The 17,814-nt window shown below is 54.4% G+C and overlaps 2 protein-coding genes across 13 annotated transcripts in view; one reads left to right on the forward strand and one right to left on the reverse strand.

Moving 5' to 3' along the window:
* Positions 1–14,309, forward strand: part of SMARCD3 (SWI/SNF related BAF chromatin remodeling complex subunit D3) — a 41,863-nt gene extending 27,554 nt beyond the window's left edge. For 5 of the 11 annotated variants that reach the window (XM_028750354.2, XM_028750345.2, XM_028750353.2 and 2 more), the window contains exons 3-14: positions 353–395; positions 1,440–1,562; positions 2,860–3,006; positions 3,676–3,771; positions 4,626–4,688; positions 5,264–5,365; positions 5,518–5,679; positions 8,110–8,207; positions 9,316–9,451; positions 9,814–9,936; positions 10,638–10,739; positions 11,637–14,309. In XM_028750354.2, coding sequence (XP_028606187.1) covers positions 353–395; positions 1,440–1,562; positions 2,860–3,006; positions 3,676–3,771; positions 4,626–4,688; positions 5,264–5,365; positions 5,518–5,679; positions 8,110–8,207; positions 9,316–9,451; positions 9,814–9,936; positions 10,638–10,739; positions 11,637–11,690 — 1,249 coding nt within the window. In that variant the 3' untranslated portion in view covers positions 11,691–14,309. The remainder of the gene's footprint in view (positions 1–352; positions 396–1,439; positions 1,563–2,859; positions 3,007–3,675; positions 3,772–4,625; positions 4,689–5,263; positions 5,366–5,517; positions 5,680–8,109; positions 8,208–9,315; positions 9,452–9,813; positions 9,937–10,637; positions 10,740–11,636) is intronic. The other 6 variants (XM_028750349.2, XM_028750355.2, XM_028750346.2 and 3 more) reach the window with 5 other exon arrangements.
* Positions 14,310–15,971: 1,662 nt separating this feature from the next.
* SUSD2 (sushi domain containing 2) overlaps positions 15,972–17,814 on the reverse strand; it is a 34,474-nt gene continuing 32,631 nt past the window's right edge. For both annotated transcript variants that reach the window (XM_028750316.2, XM_028750315.2), the window contains exon 14: positions 15,972–16,618. In XM_028750316.2, the coding sequence (XP_028606149.2) occupies positions 16,539–16,618 (80 nt within the window). In that variant the 3' untranslated portion in view covers positions 15,972–16,538. The remainder of the gene's footprint in view (positions 16,619–17,814) is intronic.

Below are 17,814 nucleotides of genomic sequence, written 5' to 3' on the forward strand. Positions count from 1 at the left end.
CACCCTTGTGCAAAATATACAAATATATACAGTTGTGGCAGAGCATTCCTGAGGCTGCCTCTTGACCTCCACGATGCCTCACATTAAAGCCCGGGTTCAAGTCTCAGTGCTCAGTGCTCCAAAGCGCTCCAGTCAGGGCAACCTGGGGTGGGGAAAGGCCCTGGCTTCCACCACAAGGACCCTCCTGGCCGAGGGAGGGGGTGGGCAGGTACCGGTACCTCCCAGGAAGCAGAGCCAGCCTCCTGAGACTCAGGGTGGGTGGGGAGACCTCCAGCAGAGGATCATTTAGCCGGTGACCTGGGCTAGTTGCCTTGGTAACGTGTGTCTTCCCTCCCCTTCAACAAACCTGCAGTGCCAAGAGGAGGAAGATGGCTGACAAGATTCTCCCACAGAGGGTGAGTTTCTTTCTTTCCCGTTTTGCTTCCTCATCAGACCCTGATAGGCTCTCCTCCCCATCTGAAGGAAGGTCTGCTGGCTCCTTGTGGGTGACCTGGAGCCAGCACAGCAAGAACTCCTCCCTTGCGGGGGGTCAGGATGGATGACCCCTGGGGTCCCTTCCAATTGAATGATGCTAGGAGCCCACTGGTTAGGCAGGCCTTTGGCTTCTCCACTGTGAGGAGGTAGGTGTCTGTCTACCTGACTGTCTCCCAGGTGGGAGGCCTTTCGCTCACCTGAGCACTGCCCTCCCTGTGTTCTGTGTGTGTCAAGTTAAAGGGAAGCACAAGCAAGTCCTTCTTCTCTTGCTTCACCTTTCCCCTCCCTCACGCAAGTATTCATGCTCGTTAAGTGGTGAAAGTGCTTCCTTTCCCCCCTTTGAAAAATATTTATATTTAAGTCAAAGTATTCCAGTGAGTTAAAATAAATAAGAAAAGGGGAAAAGAAAAGGGTTACATTTAAAAAAAAACATTTTTAAAGGCAGAGGAAAACAACAACAAATCAAGGTTACAGAACTATATAATATTTATGTAAATGGATACTCTTATTGTTTCCCTCCAGTATTTGTTGCTGTGGTTTCAATAAACATGTTCCAAAATCATTAAGTTTGTCTATGCTTCCTCCAGAATCCCTTGACAAAGCCTTGCAGTGTTAATATTTTGCAGGTCACTTAGAGGCCTTTTTTCTTTTGCATTAAGCTACCAAGAAAGCAAATAAACCGATGCATAAATGCTCCCCACCTGCATTGGGGGGGGGCATCTTCCACCTCCTTGCTTCTGGCTCTGCTTCGCCCTCTGGAAGGGAAACTCTTCCTCTGCACGAAGGAAGCTGCTTCCTCCTGAGCCTGGCCAGCGCTCCACCTGGCCCAGCTCTGACTTGCAGCAGCCCTCCAGGGTCCTTGCCCAGGCCTCTTCCCTGACATTCCCCCTGAGAGGAGAGCGGTTGAACCAGAGACCTCCTGCAAGCCAAGGGGGTCCCTCTATGACGCTCTGCTCTCTTCCCAGATCCGGGAGCTGGTGCCAGAGTCTCAGGCCTACATGGACCTGCTGGCGTTCGAGCGGAAGCTGGACCAGACCATCATGAGGAAGCGAGTGGACATCCAGGAGGCCCTGAAGAGGCCCATGAAGGTAGGAGCAGATGGGCCTCTCCGATGCTGGAGAAGAGCCCGGCACAGTCCCCTCTGATGTCGTGGACTGGCTGGACACAGAGGAATGGGGGCGGGGACAGGGAAGAAGGCTCAGAGCCCAGGGAGTGGTGGTGGGGCAACAATGAATGGTCAGATGGAGAAGATTGGGAAGAGGAGGAGAAGCTGGAAGCTGAAGAGGCAACAGGGCTTAGTGAGGAGGGAGAATCTGTAGCAGAGAGAAGTTCAGACTCAGAGGCAGAAGCTGAGGCAGGAGAGGAGGGCGGCCAAGAGGCAGAGATGGGTCTGGCTAGTGAAGAGTGTGGGAACGCTGAGGATAGTAGGAGAGGATATATTGATTAATATTATCCTTCCTCACTCACGCACGCAGAGCACATTCCCTTGCACATTGCAGGAAGCTGGTTGATGGATTCGTTAGAACCGTTTGAGTTAAGCAATCCAGTCTGGCTGGTCCAGATTGGATTGTTCCTGGTAAATTTCCCCTTTAGTTCCCTCTTAAAAACAAAAATGACACAACAGTCTTCTTTTGAAAGTAATGATAAGGTTTACTTACATTCAGTTCACAGTATAGTCCTGAAGGCAGGCTTTGGCTCATAGTTACAGAGAAAAGTGTGGCTTCATCCTCTGTGAGGGATGAACCTCACAGAGAGCCAGCAGACAGCAAAAGGCAAAATGGAGAGAAGGGATCAAGAAGGCTGAGTGACTGACCCTTTTGTAGTGTCTGCCAGGGTCACATCCATCTACCTGGTCACATGCAGGGGGAGGATGCTCCAGACCAGGTGTGACAGGAAGTCCTCCTGGCTGGAGCAACACTCCCCTGTGTGTCTGACTGCTTCAGTGACGTTACATCCCACAAAGAGGCGTGGGTGTCTCCCCCTCCTGCTGCGACAAGCTCTGCTTCTAGTCTGTCTCCCAGAACCAAGAGAGGTGTGAAGAGGGCGAAGGAGAGGCTGGCTTCATGCCACAGTCTCCAGTTGCTTGGAGAAACCCCCGGAGAGGAGGGGACTTAGACGGCTGTGGGGAGCTGGGGACTTGACAGCTGCTTCATGGGAGCAAGACTTGCCAAAGATGAGTTGCTGTGCTCATGAGGCCTGACCCACCTGGGCAGATCCTGGTTTTGCTAATAAAGAGTTAACTCCAACTTGCTTGGTGTGATTTACTGCTGGCTCGCTGCTGTCATCTGAGCAGGCAGGAAGGGGTGGGGAGGAGGCGCCTGGCCCCACTCCTCCTGAGGTGCCCCATTGAGCAGGAGCCTTCCTCCTTCCTTGCCTCCCCCCCAGCTCAGACTCTCCTCCCTCCAACAGCAAAAGCGGAAGCTGCGCCTTTACATCTCCAACACCTTCAACCCGGCCAAGTCGGACGCAGACGACTCAGATGGCAGCATCGCCTCCTGGGAGCTGCGGGTGGAAGGCAAACTGCTGGACGATGTAAGCTCTGGGCAGGCAGACTTACCTGCTTTCACATCTCTCTGTGGGCTGGGGGAGAAGTTGGGCCGAGCCACCTGGCCAGGTGGGGCAGCTTTTGGGGAAAGCAGCTGAGGGGCAGAGGATGAGGGAAACCAGGGCTGCAAGAGGCCCCTGCTGTGGGCCTCAGTTCCCCTTGGAGAGCCAAGGCAGTTGGCCCAGTGGGCTCCTGGTTCACTCCTGGAGTGAAAAAGCCAAAATGTGAGGCGCGGGGCGGAGAAGGTGAGGCCACAGTCCCATGCAGCAGTGCGTCTGTGGAGCTTGCTTGTAGCATGAGGGAGGCAGAGCCAGAAGAAGTGGGAGGAGGGGGTCCGAGAAAATGAAAATATCTGGGGAAATGTCCCAAGCCAAAGGGGGCAGACGTGATGGGGGAGAAGGAGTCCCCCAAGAGCATCTGCTGGTGGCCTTGGGACTCAGTGGGGCTTGGATGTTGTTCCCAACCCTCTCTGTGGGACTGGGAGCCACCTCTCTCCTCACCGGGGCCTCATCCCTTGCTCTTGCAGGGGGGTGGACTGGATGACCCTCAGGGTCCCTCCCAACTCTGCAGTTATTTGATTCTTGTCGGCTTAGAGTTGAGACCCTTTCGTCTCCTCGTTCCCCCTGCTCTGACATCTCTCCCTCCCAATTCCACAGCTCAGCAAGCAGAAAAGGAAGTTTTCCTCTTTCTTCAAGAGTTTGGTCATCGAACTGGACAAGGACCTGTATGGACCAGACAATCACCTGGTGGAGGTGAGTGGTGCCCTCGCTCCCAAGTAGGAAGCAGGCCCTGCCTGGGCAAGGCAGAGGGAGCTCCTCCCCGTCCCTGCATCCCATTGCTGCATCCCATCTCCCAGGTGGCCCCTCCAGTCCCACCTGTGATGCTGCCTGCAGCCATTCAGGCAGGGATGGTACCTTCTCAAGCCCTCTTAGTATGCACAGAAGAGCAGGAGGAGAGCCAGCTGGACCTGGCCAAAGTGTCCTGGCCTCCCAGTGGCCGGCCAGACGCTCCAAGGGGAAGCTCAGGATTCCCAGCCTCTGCCGTTCAGAGTCATGGAGGCATCTCTCATAACTAGGAGCTTTTGGCAGCCTCCTCCTCCTCCTCCATGGGTTTGCCCCCCTTAATGCCCTCCATTGGTGGCTGCCATTGTCGCCACCTCTTGTGGGAGTGAGTTCCACAGTTTAACTCTTCGCTGCTTGAAGAAGCCCTTTCCTGAATCTCCCAACATCCATCTTCGTCGTCCAACACCCACAAGTTCCAGTCTCATTAAAAGAGAGATAAAACATTTCCTCTCTCCTCGGTTTCTCCAGGCTGTGCATAATTCCAGACATCTCTTCCACGCCACGGCTTCCTTGCATCTTCTCTAAGTTAGGAAGCCCCAAATGTTGCAACTCTTCTTCCTGGGGAGAGTTGCCCCCATCCCCTCGCGCACCTCGGTCGCCCTTTTCCAAATCTTTTCCAGCCATAGGACACCCTTTTTGAGGCGAGGGGACCAGCACTGCATGTGGCCCCACCAGAGATTTGCATAATGGCGTTATGATATTGGCGGTTTATTTCCAGTCCCTTTCCTAATGACGCCCAGCATGGGATTCACCTTTTTCCACAGCTGCTGCACACTGGGTCGAAATCTCCGTCAAGCTATCCACTCAGAACCAAGGTCTGTTTCCTGGTCAGTCCCTGCCAGTTCAGACCCCAGGACCGTATATGCGGGAAATTGAGATTTTTGTTTTTTGCCCAGACACAGATCACTTTGCCCTTGTTGGCATTTGCCCCTTTACGGCCCATTCGCCCAGTTTAGACACATCATAAGAACTGAGGTTGCAGGATCAGGCCAATGGGGACCCGTCCAGCCTCGCATCCTCATAGCAGCCAACCAGATGCCCATTATGGGAAACTGGAGCACAAGAGCCCTCTCCCCTCCAGGGATTCCCAGCAGCTGGGATTCTGGTGGCAGGGAGTTCCACAGTTTAACTCTGTGCCTCGTGAATACATCCTTCCTTTGATCTCTCCTGAATGGTCCAACATTCACCTTCACTGGACGACCACGAGTTCCGGTTACGAGGGAGGGAGGAGAACTTCTCTCTCTGTCCACTTTTCTTTGTGCCACGCACACTTTTCTAAACGTCTACCATGTTGCATCCGTCTGGAGGTGTCCACAATGCCTTTTTGCATGGGTGAGCCTTGCTGAGAGCACCATCCTGCCCCTGGCCTTGGCCCTGACCTGTGCTTGCTTCTCCTTCTCAGTGGCACAGGACCCCCACCACCCAGGAGACGGACGGCTTCCAGGTGAAGAGGCCGGGGGACGTCAGCGTGCGCTGCACCCTCCTGCTCATGCTGGACTACCAGGTCAGTGGCAATGGAGGGGGGCGTTTCTGGGCACATGAGACCAGAGACCAGCACCCCAGGGTCGGCGGTGGGCTTGAGGGAGCGGACCCGGCCAGCTTCGAGGCAAACCCCCAAGCCAACTTCTCACTTCCTGGCCCCTCTTTCTCCTGCAGCCCCCCCAGTTCAAGCTGGACCCCCGCCTCGCCCGCCTCTTGGGGATCCACACGCAGACGCGCTCGGCCATCATCCAAGCCCTCTGGCAGTACATCAAGACCAACAAGCTGCAGGACTCTCACGACAAGGAGTACATCAACTGTGACAAGTATTTCCAGCAGGTGAGTCCGTTATCCTCACCTCACCCCCTCCAGGAGGGGCTGGCAGGGCGGAAGCTGTGAGCCACCCAGCAGCTGCCCTAGAGAGCCTGGGGGGCGCTGGAAGGAGGGACCTAGACTGAGAAGGAATGAATGGGAGACTGGGTGGGAAAAGAGGTGTCTGCCAACGTTCCTGCATCTCCTGTCCTTCTGGAGTTCAAGGGAGAGTGGGGAGGCCCTTCTAGAGCATCTTGGGTTATCCCCAGGGGCCATGAATGGGGCTGGGCAAGGTCTGGTTTTCAACTTCGTGATATATCACCAGCTAAACACTGCAGTATGTGGGATGCGGGTGCTCTTGTGCTTGCCGATCAGAAGGTCAACGGTTCAAATCCCCGCGACGGCGTGAGCTCCCGTTGCTCGGTCCCTGCTCCTGCCAACCTAGCAGTTCAAAAGCACGTCAAAGTGGAAGTAGATAAATAGGTACCGCTCCGGCGGGAAGGTCAACGGCGTTTCCGTGCGCTGCTCTGGTTCGCCAGAAGCGGCTTAGTCATGCTGGCCACATGACCCGGAAGCTGTATGCCGGCTCCCTCGGCCAATAAAGCGAGATGAGCGCCACAACCCCAGAGTCGGGCATGACTGGACCAAATGGTCAGGGGTCCCTTTACCTTTACCTAAACACTGCAGTATACATTTTCTCAACTGTCTATTTGCCAAACACAAATAAAGCTGTATTTGAAGGACGAAAGGATATATGATTTTTGACATGACTGAGAATTGTAGAGTCAGGGATGGAGAACTTTAAAGCGTTAAGATGTGGATGTGGAAAATATGAAAACAATGAGAGGAGGCAGGGCTGAAGATTTGGAGATATGCTTCAGAGGTCCAGACTATGGGGAGCCCGGAAAAATAAATAATTAAAATTTGGATTACATTTTGGTCTTTCTTTTTTATTTTAGTTTTTTGTTTTTAATTAGATTATGATGTGGAAATGCTGATTGGCTGTCTTTATTGGAAAACCAATAAAAATGATTTTAAGAAAACACACACTGCAGTATACAGTGGTACCTTGGTCCCCCAACGGCTTAGCCGACAAACAAATCAGCTCCTGAATGCTGCAAACCCAGAAGTAAGTGTACCGGTTTGCAAACGTTTTTCGGAAGCCGAATGTCCGTTTTGGCTGTCAACATTGTTTCTGGGGCCAATCAGCCAATCAGAAGCCGTGCCTTGGTTTGCAAACATTTTGGAAGTCAAACGGATTGAGTTCAAGAACCAAGGTGCCACTGTACTGATATATCACGATGTCTGAAATAAGGATGGAGCTATGCATAGGCCTTAGCTGGCCTCACGGTTTTTCCCAAATTGCGCTTTTCGCACAACGCATCATGATTTGCAATATAAAGGCAGGCTGAAAACTGTGAAACTGATGTCACAATATGGACTTCAAGCCGGTTTGGGACGCAATCTCACCCGGCCCCAGCCAGGGAGTGCCAGGCCCTTCCTTGGAGCACATGAATTGTAGAATGGTAGACTTGGCAGGGATCCCCAAGGGTCCTCTAGTCCACCCCCAGCAATGCAGGGATCTCAGCCCAAGCATCCAGGACAGATGGCCAGCCAACCTCTGCTTAGAAACCTCCAAGGAAGGAGAGCCCACCTCCTTCTGAGGAAGTCTGCCCCATGGTCAAACAGCTCTTGTGGGGGGTGAGAGGGGAGCGTTGGACATGAATTGGAGCCCCTTCCCAGGCCTCCAACCTTAGCTGGGCTCCATGGGGCCACCATCTCCCATTGCTGGAAGCAGGCCTTCCGACTAGGGTGGCCCCTGTTCTGCTCTTTTCTCTTCTGAGCCCTGAATAATAATAATAATAATAATAATAATAATAATAATAATAATAATAATAATAATAATTAATTTATACCCCGCCCATCTGACTGGGCTTCCCCAGCCATTCTAGGTGGCTTCCAACAAAATATTAAAATACAGTAATGCATCAAACATTAAAAGCTTCCCTAAACAGGGCTGCCTTCAGATGTCTTCTAAAAGTCTGGTAGTTGTTCTCTTTGACATCTGATGGGAGGGCGTTCCACAGGGCAGGCGCCACCACCGAGAAGGCCCTCTGTCTGGTTCCCTGTAGCCTCACTTCTCGCAATGAGGGAACCTCCAGAAGGCCCTCGGCGCTGGATCTCAGTGTCCGGGCTGAACGATGGGGGTGGAGATGCTCCTTCAGGTATATAGGACTGAGGCCGTTTAGGGCTTTAAAGGTCAGTACCAACACTTTGAATTGTGCTCGGAAACGTACTGGGAGCCAATAAAGGGCTCCCTTGCAGGAGAAGCTCCTTTACCTTGGATCGTGGGTGGGTGGGGGGCACTGCAGCATCTGAGGGGGACAACTGAGGTTTGCTTTGAGGGCCACCCACCTCCTGACACCCAGCCGCTCTCCCCCCCCTTTATGGTTTCAGATCTTTGATTGCCCACGGCTAAAGTTTTCTGAAATCCCACAGAGGCTGACGAACTTGTTGCTGCCGCCGGATCCTATTGTCATCAACCACATCATCAGGTCAGGCGGCCCCACCTTGTCCTCCAGCAGGGAGAAGCGTAAACTTGGAAGGGGTCCCAAGGGTCATCTAGTCCAACCCTCTGCAATCCTGGTGGGACAGCAGTTGGTGACTTGTGGTCCCCTGGCCTGCTGGGCTGCTGGGGTGGGTGGGGGGAAGCCCTGCCTCCCCTCCTCCTGGGGTGGAGTAACTCCTTCAGGGGCCGTGGGCAGGACTCAGATTCCGTTGTGCCCCTTGTGGGCCTTCTCAGCGAGGACAACGTTGAGGAAGGGTCCTGTCTCTGCAAGGAGGAGATGTGAGGCTCATGGATTGCTTACCCCTCAAGAGGTCTATATCCGTTCATCAGGCAGGGGGATGAGCATGTAGGTGGTAATAATAATAATAATAATAATAATAATAATAATAATAATAATAATAATTAATTTATTACTTATACCCCACCCATCTGGCCAGGCCTCCCCAGTCACTCTGGGCAGCTCCCAACAGAATATTAAAAACACAATAAAGCAGCAAACATTAAAAACCTCCCTAAACAGGGCTGCCTTCAGATGTCAGAGAGCTGTTTATTTCCTTGACATCTGATGGGAGGGCGTTCCACAGGGTGGGTGCCACCACCGAGAAGGCCCTCCACCTGGTTCCCTGTGATTTCGCTTCTTGCATTGAGGGAACTGCCAGAAGGCCCTCAGAGCTGGACCTCAGCATCCGGGTAGAATGATGGGGGTGGAGATGCTCCTTTAGGTATTCTGGAACAAGGCCGTTTAGGGCTTTCAAAGTCAGCACCAACACTTTGAATTGTGCTCGGAAATGTACTGGGAGCCAATGTAGGTCTTTCAAGACTGGTGTTATGTGGTTTTGGCAGCCACTCCCAGTCCCCAGTCTAGCTGCCACATTCTGGATTAGTTGTAATATCCAGGTCCCCTTCAAAGGTAGCCCCACGGAGAGTGCATGGCAGTCGTCCAAGTGGGAGCTAACCAGAGCATGCACCACTCTGGCGAGACAGTCTGTGGGCAGGGAGGGTCTCATCCTGCGTACCAGGCTACAAGGTGCCTCCTTCTGGAAGCATCGCCTCACCTTGGCCAGAGGCCTGACCCCTCCTGGCTCCTCTCCTAGTGTGGACCCCAATGACCAGAAGAAGACCGCCTGCTACGACATTGACGTGGAAGTGGAGGACCCCTTGAAGGGGCAGATGAGCAGCTTCCTCCTCTCGACAGCAAACCAGCAGGAGATCACAGCCCTCGATAACAAGGTGCTTAGGGGTCAGGGCGGGGGTGTGGGGAGAAGAGGCACCTGGACTGGGGGCCTGGGGTGCTGGGGCACGTGGTGGTGGGCACTCAGTTAGGAGGCTCAGGGGCTTTCCGTTTGGAGGAACTATGGCCAGCTGCAGCTGATGGCATCAGTACCACTGGGGGCATTGTAGAATTGTAGGTGTGGAAGGGGCCCAAGGGTCATCTAGTCTGACCCCCTTCCATCGCAGATAAATCACAGCATGGCTTTACAGCCGTGTGTCTGCAGTCTGGTGTGAAGACTGAAGGGCTCCCTTTGGGGACTGGGTGCAAATCCTTGCTCCCACGAGGAGAAATGAGCCTCTTGTTTTCCTTCCCTGCTCAGATTCACGAGACAATCGAGTCCATCAACCAGCTGAAGATACAGAGGGATTTTATGCTCAGCTTCTCCAAAGACCCCAAAGGGTACATCCAAGATCTCCTCCGATCCCAGAGCAGGGATCTCAAGGTGGGTCTGTTGTGGTGGGGGGGGGCATTCCTAAGTGCACAAAGGGGCAGATGGGGCTCCTGAGATGGGGTCTTATTGGGAGGGTGAGAAGACCGTGCCTGTGGCTGTTTTTACACTGCAAAAGGATCCCACGGGGGCCTTGCTCCCAGTGGCTGTTCAGAAGGATGGATTGGAACCTATGGCTCACTAGCCAGCAAAATGGCAGCATAGAGCGGAGTCTAAAAGGTCTGGCGGCAGAGCGTAGCCATGGTGGCCAGGAGTCATCAATAGCTGCCTCCTCCTCCAGCCCCCTTGAAAAGCTGTCCAAGTTCGTGGACACCACTGCATCCAGTGGGAGGGGGTTCCACAGTCTGCACTGTATGAAGAAGGACTTCTTTTCCCCTGCCCTGAACCTCCAAGCAATTGGCTTTGTTGGATGTCCACAAGTTCCAGAGTTAGGAGAGAGGGAGGAAAACTCCCTCGCTTGTTGTTTTCTCCATGCCACGCACAATCTCATCAGCGCCTATCATGTTGGTGCTAGTCAGGCAATGGCAACGCCTTTGTTGGAACCAACCCAAATGCCCCATGATGGACTTCTCCAACTCACCCTGGGGGGGCTTCCAGTACATGTTGTCTGCAAACTGCCCTTTGTGCAGAAAGTGGCAGAAGGCCTAGAGCTGGTGGGGCTACTCTGACGCCACGTTGTCCCCTCTGCATGGCAGGTGATGACCGACGTGGTGGGGAATCCCGAGGAGGAGCGGAGGGCAGAGTTTTACCACGAGCCGTGGTCCCAGGAGGCCGTGAGCAGGTACTTCTACTGCAAGGTAAGAGAATAGAATTTATTATTTATACCCCACCCATCTGGCTGGGTTTCCCCAGCCACTATGGGCAGCTTCCAACAGAGTATTAAAATACAGTGGTCTGATAAACATTAAAAGCTTCCCTAAAGAGGGCTGCCTTCAGATGTCTTCTAAAAGTCTGGTAGTTGTTCTTCTCTTTGACATCTGGTGGGAGGGCGTTCCACAGGGAGGGTGCCACCACCAAGAAGGCCCTCTGCCTGGTTCCCTGTAACTTGGCTTCTCGCAGTGAGGGAACTGCCAGAAGGCCCTCAGAGCTGGAGCTCAGAGTCCAGGCAGAATGATGGGGGAGGAGACGCTCCTTCAGGTCTACTGGGCTGAGGCCGTTTAGGGCTTTCAAGGTCAGCACCAACACTTTGAATTGCGCTTGGAAACGTACTGGGAGCCAATGTAGGTCTTTCAAGCCTGGTGTTATGTGGTCTCAGCGGCCGCTCCCAGTCACTGGCTGCTGTATTCTGGATTAGTTGTAGTTTCTGGGTCACCTTCAAAGGTAGCCCCACGAAGAGCGCATTGCAGTAGTCCAAGCAGGAGATAACCAGAGCATGCACCACTCTGGCCAGTCTGCAGGCAGGGAGGGTCTCATCCTGCGTACCAGATGGAGCTGATAAACAGCCGCCCTGGACACAGACTTGACCTGCGCCTCCATGGACAGCTGTTAGTCTAGAATGACTCCCAGGTTGCGCACCTGGTCCTTCAGGGGCACAGTTACCCCATTCAGGGCCAGGGAGTCCCCCACACCAGCCCGCCTCCTGTCCCCCAAAAACAGTACAAAAACAGAGGACAAAGCTTGAGGCAGGCTGGGCTGGGCTGGCATGCTGAAGCTCCCTTCCATCGCCCCCCAACTCTCTCCTTTTGCCCTTTCAGATCCAGCAGCGTCGTCAGGAGTTGGAGCAGTCTCTGGGGGTGCGTAACACCTAAGCGGGGGTCCCCGGCCTGGCTGGCTGGCCCCTGAGCCAGCGGACTGACCCGTGTCCCCGCGTCACCCCCCATCCCACAGAGGGTGGGCCTCCTTCACAACTGGCCAAGGGGGCAGGTCTGACTCGCACCGCCACCAGCGCCACCAGTCTCTGGCCAGCTTTCAAGTGTGTTTTGCCCCACCGACCTCCTCCTCTTCGTCCTCCTGCGGCTGCTGAGACCCTCCCAGGCCGGAAGGTGGCGAGGTCTACCCTCACGTCGCTCACACCAATCATCGGACGCTGGAGAATGAAGGACACCCCCTCCCCAAGCACACAGGGCCCCTCCTGGACAGACTTGGAAGGGGAGGAGGAGCCCAATGGATTGGTCAGATGCTCCTAAATCTCCCTCTGTGTGTCTCCCCCCCTCCCTCCCTCCCTCCAGGGGTGCCAACTTGAACAAAATATTGGGGGACCCAACTAAGCCCCACCTCACATCATTGATCACAAGTCATGGCACACTATTTGAAGGGCAATGGCCATTAACCTTGGGGGGCTCTGGCCCCCTCAAATATTTTATTGGAGCCCCAAAGGAACCTTGGCCTCTAGGAGTCTGCTCCAATGCCTGCTGGTCCCCTCCCTCCCTCCCTCCCTTCCTTCCTTCCTTCCTTAATTCCTTCCTTCCTTCTGTTCTCTCTCTCTCTCTCTCTCATGGTGCCCTCCAGGCCTTCTGCCTTCATGCTCCTTTGCAAGGCCATTTGTGGCCACACGAGCAGCAAATCCGCCCCTTCACTGAATCTCTGGAGGGTCTGGGTGCTGCAGTGCTCACCTGGTGGGCTATGGAGTGGAGCCCCTTGCAAATCTGCCTGTCTCCAGGCTGCCAGCTGTGTCGCCCATGTTCCCTCCCCGCCCTCTTCCTCTGCCAAGGCCAAAGGCCCCCCTCTGTCGACAAGCCCTGTCCCACCTCCCTGACTTTCCTATCTATCTCTGCAGGAGTGTGGGGTGTGGTGGGCACTGCCAGTTCCCAACAGAGCCCCCCCCCCACTGCTAAGATGGAGATGGAGACCCACCCCCTGGCCAGCCCCACAGGCTGTCTGCGTTCCTGTCTGCCCCCTGGCAGGCTCAGACCCAAGGCAGCCGCTGGAGAGGGTCTTGCTCTCTGCCTCTTCCTGCTGTCCGTGGGACCCCTTAGAGAGTGTGAGGAGGAGCCCTGCGGTGGCAAAAGGCTCCCCTTCTCATGAGAACAGGATGCTGGGCTGTAGGCCATTGGCCTGATCCTGCAGGCTCTCCTTATGTTCTCATGCTCTTCGCTAGCCAGGCCTCTGGCAGATTTAATCAAAGCCAAAAGGGACAGAGAGAGAGAGATTTCGCCAAAGGTGGTGGACTCTCCTCCCTCAGAGGTCTTTAAACAGAGGTCGGACAGCCATCTGTCAGGAATCCATTAGCTGCGATTCCTGCCTTGCAGGGCTTGGTCTAGATGCCCGCTTGAGGTCCCTTCCAACCCTGTGATTCAGTGATAAGAGGCCAAATCCTGGGTCCCGCTTTGCTCTGCCCCTCTGCACTGCACTTGCAAACTCCTGGTGCCAAACTTCTGGGGGACTTTGGCAGGGGGCTGCCAGGGCCACCCCCCCAGACCATGCAAGGATTATTCTTCTCCTGCCAGCGCAGCAGCAGCCACTTTCAGACGGAGACCACGCCTGGCTCTTGTCTGCAGCAGCTGCCCCTCTATCTTGGCGTCCCCCAAATGCAACAGCCCAGCCTGTAGATTTCATCACTCTGTGGGCGTCTCATGTTTCCAGTCTGTCTAGGCTGGGGCATTTTATTTTGGGCTTGAGCCCCTGCCCAGCCGCTCTGGGGTCTGCCAAGGTGGGTGTGTTGTGGCTGGCGAGGGGCCCTGGGAGTCTCGGCTGGTGCCAGTCCTGGCTTGGTCCTGATCCTGCCCTTTCGCCAGGATGTGCCTGCTCCAAGCAAACCTGCCGGGACCAACCCTCGCCTGCCATGTGCTGAGCCCAGCGTCCAAATGCCCCCGACCCCCCAGTCTGGCCACCATGGGCTCTCCTTCTTTGGGGGTCTTTAAACAGACATTGGGTGGCAGTCTGTCGAAGATGCTTTGGTTGTGGTGCCTGCATCTCATGGGGTTGGGCTAGATGACTTTCGGGGTCTCTACAAGGAGAACACAGCAATTCTCAGGCTGAGGGGGGGAGCAGGGGCTCGTTCTCTGCAGAAGAGACAAAAGGGGTGCTGTCCTGTGGAGTGGGGGGCGCAACCCCCCCCTCTTGCTTTTTCGTGCCAGCCCCACTTCAGAGGGGGGCAGCCAGATGACAATGCAGATACTGTTTCTGGGGTGCAGGTTTGCGTTTTTTCCTATTTTCACCACGGCTCTATTGTTCTCCCCTTCCAGCGTCTTGTTTTCACACGTCCTCCTTTGGGGCACCCACAAACCCTCCCTTGCACCCAGGTCCACCTGGTCACCCATATCTTTGGGGGTGGGGGCTGGAGAGCGAGACCCAGACTCCCCCCTCCCTCCTTCCCCCTCCTCCTCCTCCTCCTCCTCCTCTTCCTCCATGGCTGCCGTGTCTTTGTCGTTCGGTGCTGAGTGATTCGTAGCGAAGCTTTTAAATAATAAAGATTTTGTTCCTTTGTATCCACTGCGCATGATTTGTGGGTTTCAGCACCGGCGTCTCAGAGAGAGAACTGCAGCCTTTGCAAGTGTAGCAGGGAACACCCCCCCCCCCCCACCAAACTATACATTTTGGTTCATCAACCCGGATGGAAATGGAATGGAGGCAAGTGCAAAATTCTCTGCTTAGGTGACAAGAGGGAACAAAATGGGCAGAGGTCTCCTGCATTGCAGGGGTTGGACTGGATGACCTTTGGGGTCCCTTGGGGTGCTAGGATTCTGTGAGGTACGATGGAGTGGTGCCAATGCTTTATTTATCTTTTAAGACGCTTCCCCTTCTGCCAAGCTTGCTAGGCGTCTATCCTCCTCCCTTCCCACCTCTGTGCCATGATCTATTGTGGGCCATCAACTGACCCTCCATGCTCAGCCATGCGTCGCGCTCAGTCCTGTGGCTCAATAATGCTTCTGTCACATGAGGCATGGCCAGTCTCCTCTGCGGTGCTTCTGGCTGAATCAGCTTCCAGGGTCTGAGGCCAGAGGATATTAAAAACCCCACTCTGTTTTCTATCCACGCAGCCTGACCCTGCTCAAATGCTCAGAGGTGCTCAGGCCTTTAGGACAGCAAATGGCTTTGCACTGAGGGTGGGGAAGAAGAACCCCCCCTCCTCTTCAGAGCAAAGACCTGTCAGGCTGTGAGCACCAATGCTGCCCACAAGAATTGGTCTGAGGCCGAAAGAGGGAGCCCCCCCCCCATGTCCCCTGGCCTCAAGGGTGGGGTGCCTGGGGTTCAGAGGCCTCACCTGCCCGGCTTGCCATGTTAGCCATTAATCACCTTTGGCTTCTCTCACCTGTCAGGTGGCTTTAGGAGTGGCTCCCTTTAAATTACTTCAAGGTAGAAAGAAAACATTAAATGCCACATTTTAAAGAATTGCTGTCATCGCAAAACAGCTTTTTAAAAAAGACCTTTTGGTTGTGAAGGATCTGAAACCAGTGTGTTGTTTGGATCTTAGCTGGGATTCCTGCATTGCAGGGGGCTGGACTAGATGACCCCTGGGGGATCCCTTCAGGCCCTCCAATTCTGTGTTTTTGAAGAGGATCTGGACTCTCTTTGCAGGATTGCTCCAAGGCCACTTTGGCGGCTTCCCATTTCCTTGCAAGACAGGCCAGGGCTCCACTATGAACCCAGAAGTCTGTTGCTCCATTATAGGACGATTATTTCAGCCTTGAGCAAGAGTACCTCCTTTTTCACTCTGAACTCCTACGGCAAGATCCAGGTGAGGCTGTCTTGGCTGCCATAAGCAAGTACAGTCAAACCTGGGTTGTCAAACGTAATCCGTTCTGCAAGCCCGTTCGGCTTCCGAAATGTTCGACAACCGAATCGCGGCTTGGATTGGTTGCAGAAGCTTCCTGCACTAAGTGGAAGCCATGTCAGACATTTGGCTTCCGAAAAAAGTTCAAAAACTGGAGCACTTCTGGGTTTTTAGCGTTTGCAAGCCAAAACGTTCCAAAACGGAGGTTTGACTCTCAATGCAAAAGCTTCTTGGGCTGTTGCTTTCTCTCTCGCAATGTTCCTGCCCAGAGAGTGAATCCCACTGTGTCCCTTTCCAGCAAGTCTTTAGTCTGCAAGCACAGAACCTCTAAAACCCCAGCAGAGAGCCTGTTGGTATAACAGAACCACCAAAAGCCCAGAAGGCAAACAGCATTTATTGTGTGGCATGAGCATCCCTGGGCAAGAGTCTGGTCACCAGGTGGTCACCTGGAGACCCCGAGAGGCAGGGCAGGGAGAGGGAAGAGCAGACCAGGACATCGCCCAAGAACCAGGTGCCTGAAGAAAATCCAGGCAGAATTTGAGGTCTGCAAATACACAGATGGTCAGAGGCCCCAGCACCCTCTCTCCTTCCTCGCTGGGTCCCCATCTCCACAAAACCCCCACTGGGTGATGGTTCAAGCCTGAAAGAAGGGCACCCTGTCCGCCAGGGAATCCCAGTGCCATCCTTCCCCTTGGGCTCTTGTTCACCCATTTTGCTCCCTTGGTGTAGAAGTGGCCATGAGGTCAGAGAGGAAGTGTCCTGGGAGACAGAGGTGGCCACCCATCGGCCCCTCCGTGAGGTTCCCATCCCTGGAGACCGATTGTGCATGGAGATATTTTTTGGCAAACAACAGCAAAAATCTGCAGGTTTATTCCATCACAAGCCAGAGGCCAGAAACGCAGCTTTGTGGCCACCTCCGTGGGTCTTCCATGCTCCAAGGAGGCTAGATGGTCCAGCGGGTGGCCGCCAAGCTCAGGAAGCCCAGGATGCCAATCGTGGACCCCCAGGGAAGTGTCCTGGTCCCTGCAGAAGTGGGGGGAGACAAAGCCAGGCTCAGTCCAGGGTTGCAATGTCAGGTGAGATTGCCCTCCCTGCAGGTGAAAATGAGGCAACCAAGCCCAAAAGGCCACCTTGCTGTGGTTGCTTATTGCATTTGGGGGCTGGGGGTGGCAGGGGTCCTTTCCACCTTTTAAACCACAGTTTCCCCCCCCTTTTGTATTAGTGGAGCAGGGGGTCAAAGGGAGAGGCAGGGGCCGCCCTTGAGGAGAGCACAGGGGCCGGTGGGTGCCGAGTGCGAAATGAACACCATTCTCTTCTTTACAAGCAGAAGATACCCAGGAAGGAGGTTTCCACCCAGTAAACCTTGTTTGTAGGGTCCCTGCTCAAGCTAATGGACTGCCACAAGCAAGCATTGGGGGATGGGGGGCTCTCTCAGGCACTAATTAGAAAATGGCGCTTGGCCACACTACCCAAAATGCACTGGGGTTGTCCTCAGGAGAGACATGCCTGTTGCATGGACATTTCTGCCCAGAACAAACACATTGGGAGTGTATGTGGCCAGCTTCCTGGCCTCTGACCATTGGGCAGGCTGGCTGGGTCTGGTGGGGGTTCTAGGCCAACAACAAACACACACACACACACACACACACACACACACACACACACACACACAGTCGAGTTTAGCTGCATCTCAAATCGGGTAGCATTTAACTGGAAAGAGCCATTGACACAACCTTGGGCTTCCTTTTCTTTGGAAATTATAGCATCTGCATAATTGTGCAGGGGGTGGTGTTGGAAACAGGGAGGAAGCCTTGAGCCTTCTCTGGTTGGGGAGGGAGGGAGGGAGGGAGGTCCACAAAGCTGCAAAGAGGCTTCTGCAGGGAGCCATTCGTCCCCATGGCCTCCAGAGGGCAGCCGCCACCTTCCCGCATGAGCCTTTGAGCTTTGAGCTAAGGAGGAAGCAACTTGGCAAGCAGAGTCTTGTCTCTCTCGCCCTCCCGCTCCTGCCTGTGACTGTTTGGGGAAGAAGAGGCAAGGGAGCCGTGTGACAGGGGGACAGACTCCCTCGGAAAGCGGCAGGCTCTCATTGAAGCAGAGGCCGGGTGGCCCCCGCCAGGGATTCTTCAGCTGCAATTCTTGCACTGCATTGTATGGGGCTGGATTGGATGGCCTTTGGGAGGCCCCCTTCCAGCTCTGAAGTCCTACAATTTAGTTCTGTA

Source organism: Podarcis muralis, chromosome 12 (assembly GCF_964188315.1).
Source record: "Podarcis muralis chromosome 12, rPodMur119.hap1.1, whole genome shotgun sequence".
Lineage (NCBI taxonomy): Eukaryota > Metazoa > Chordata > Lepidosauria > Squamata > Lacertidae > Podarcis > Podarcis muralis.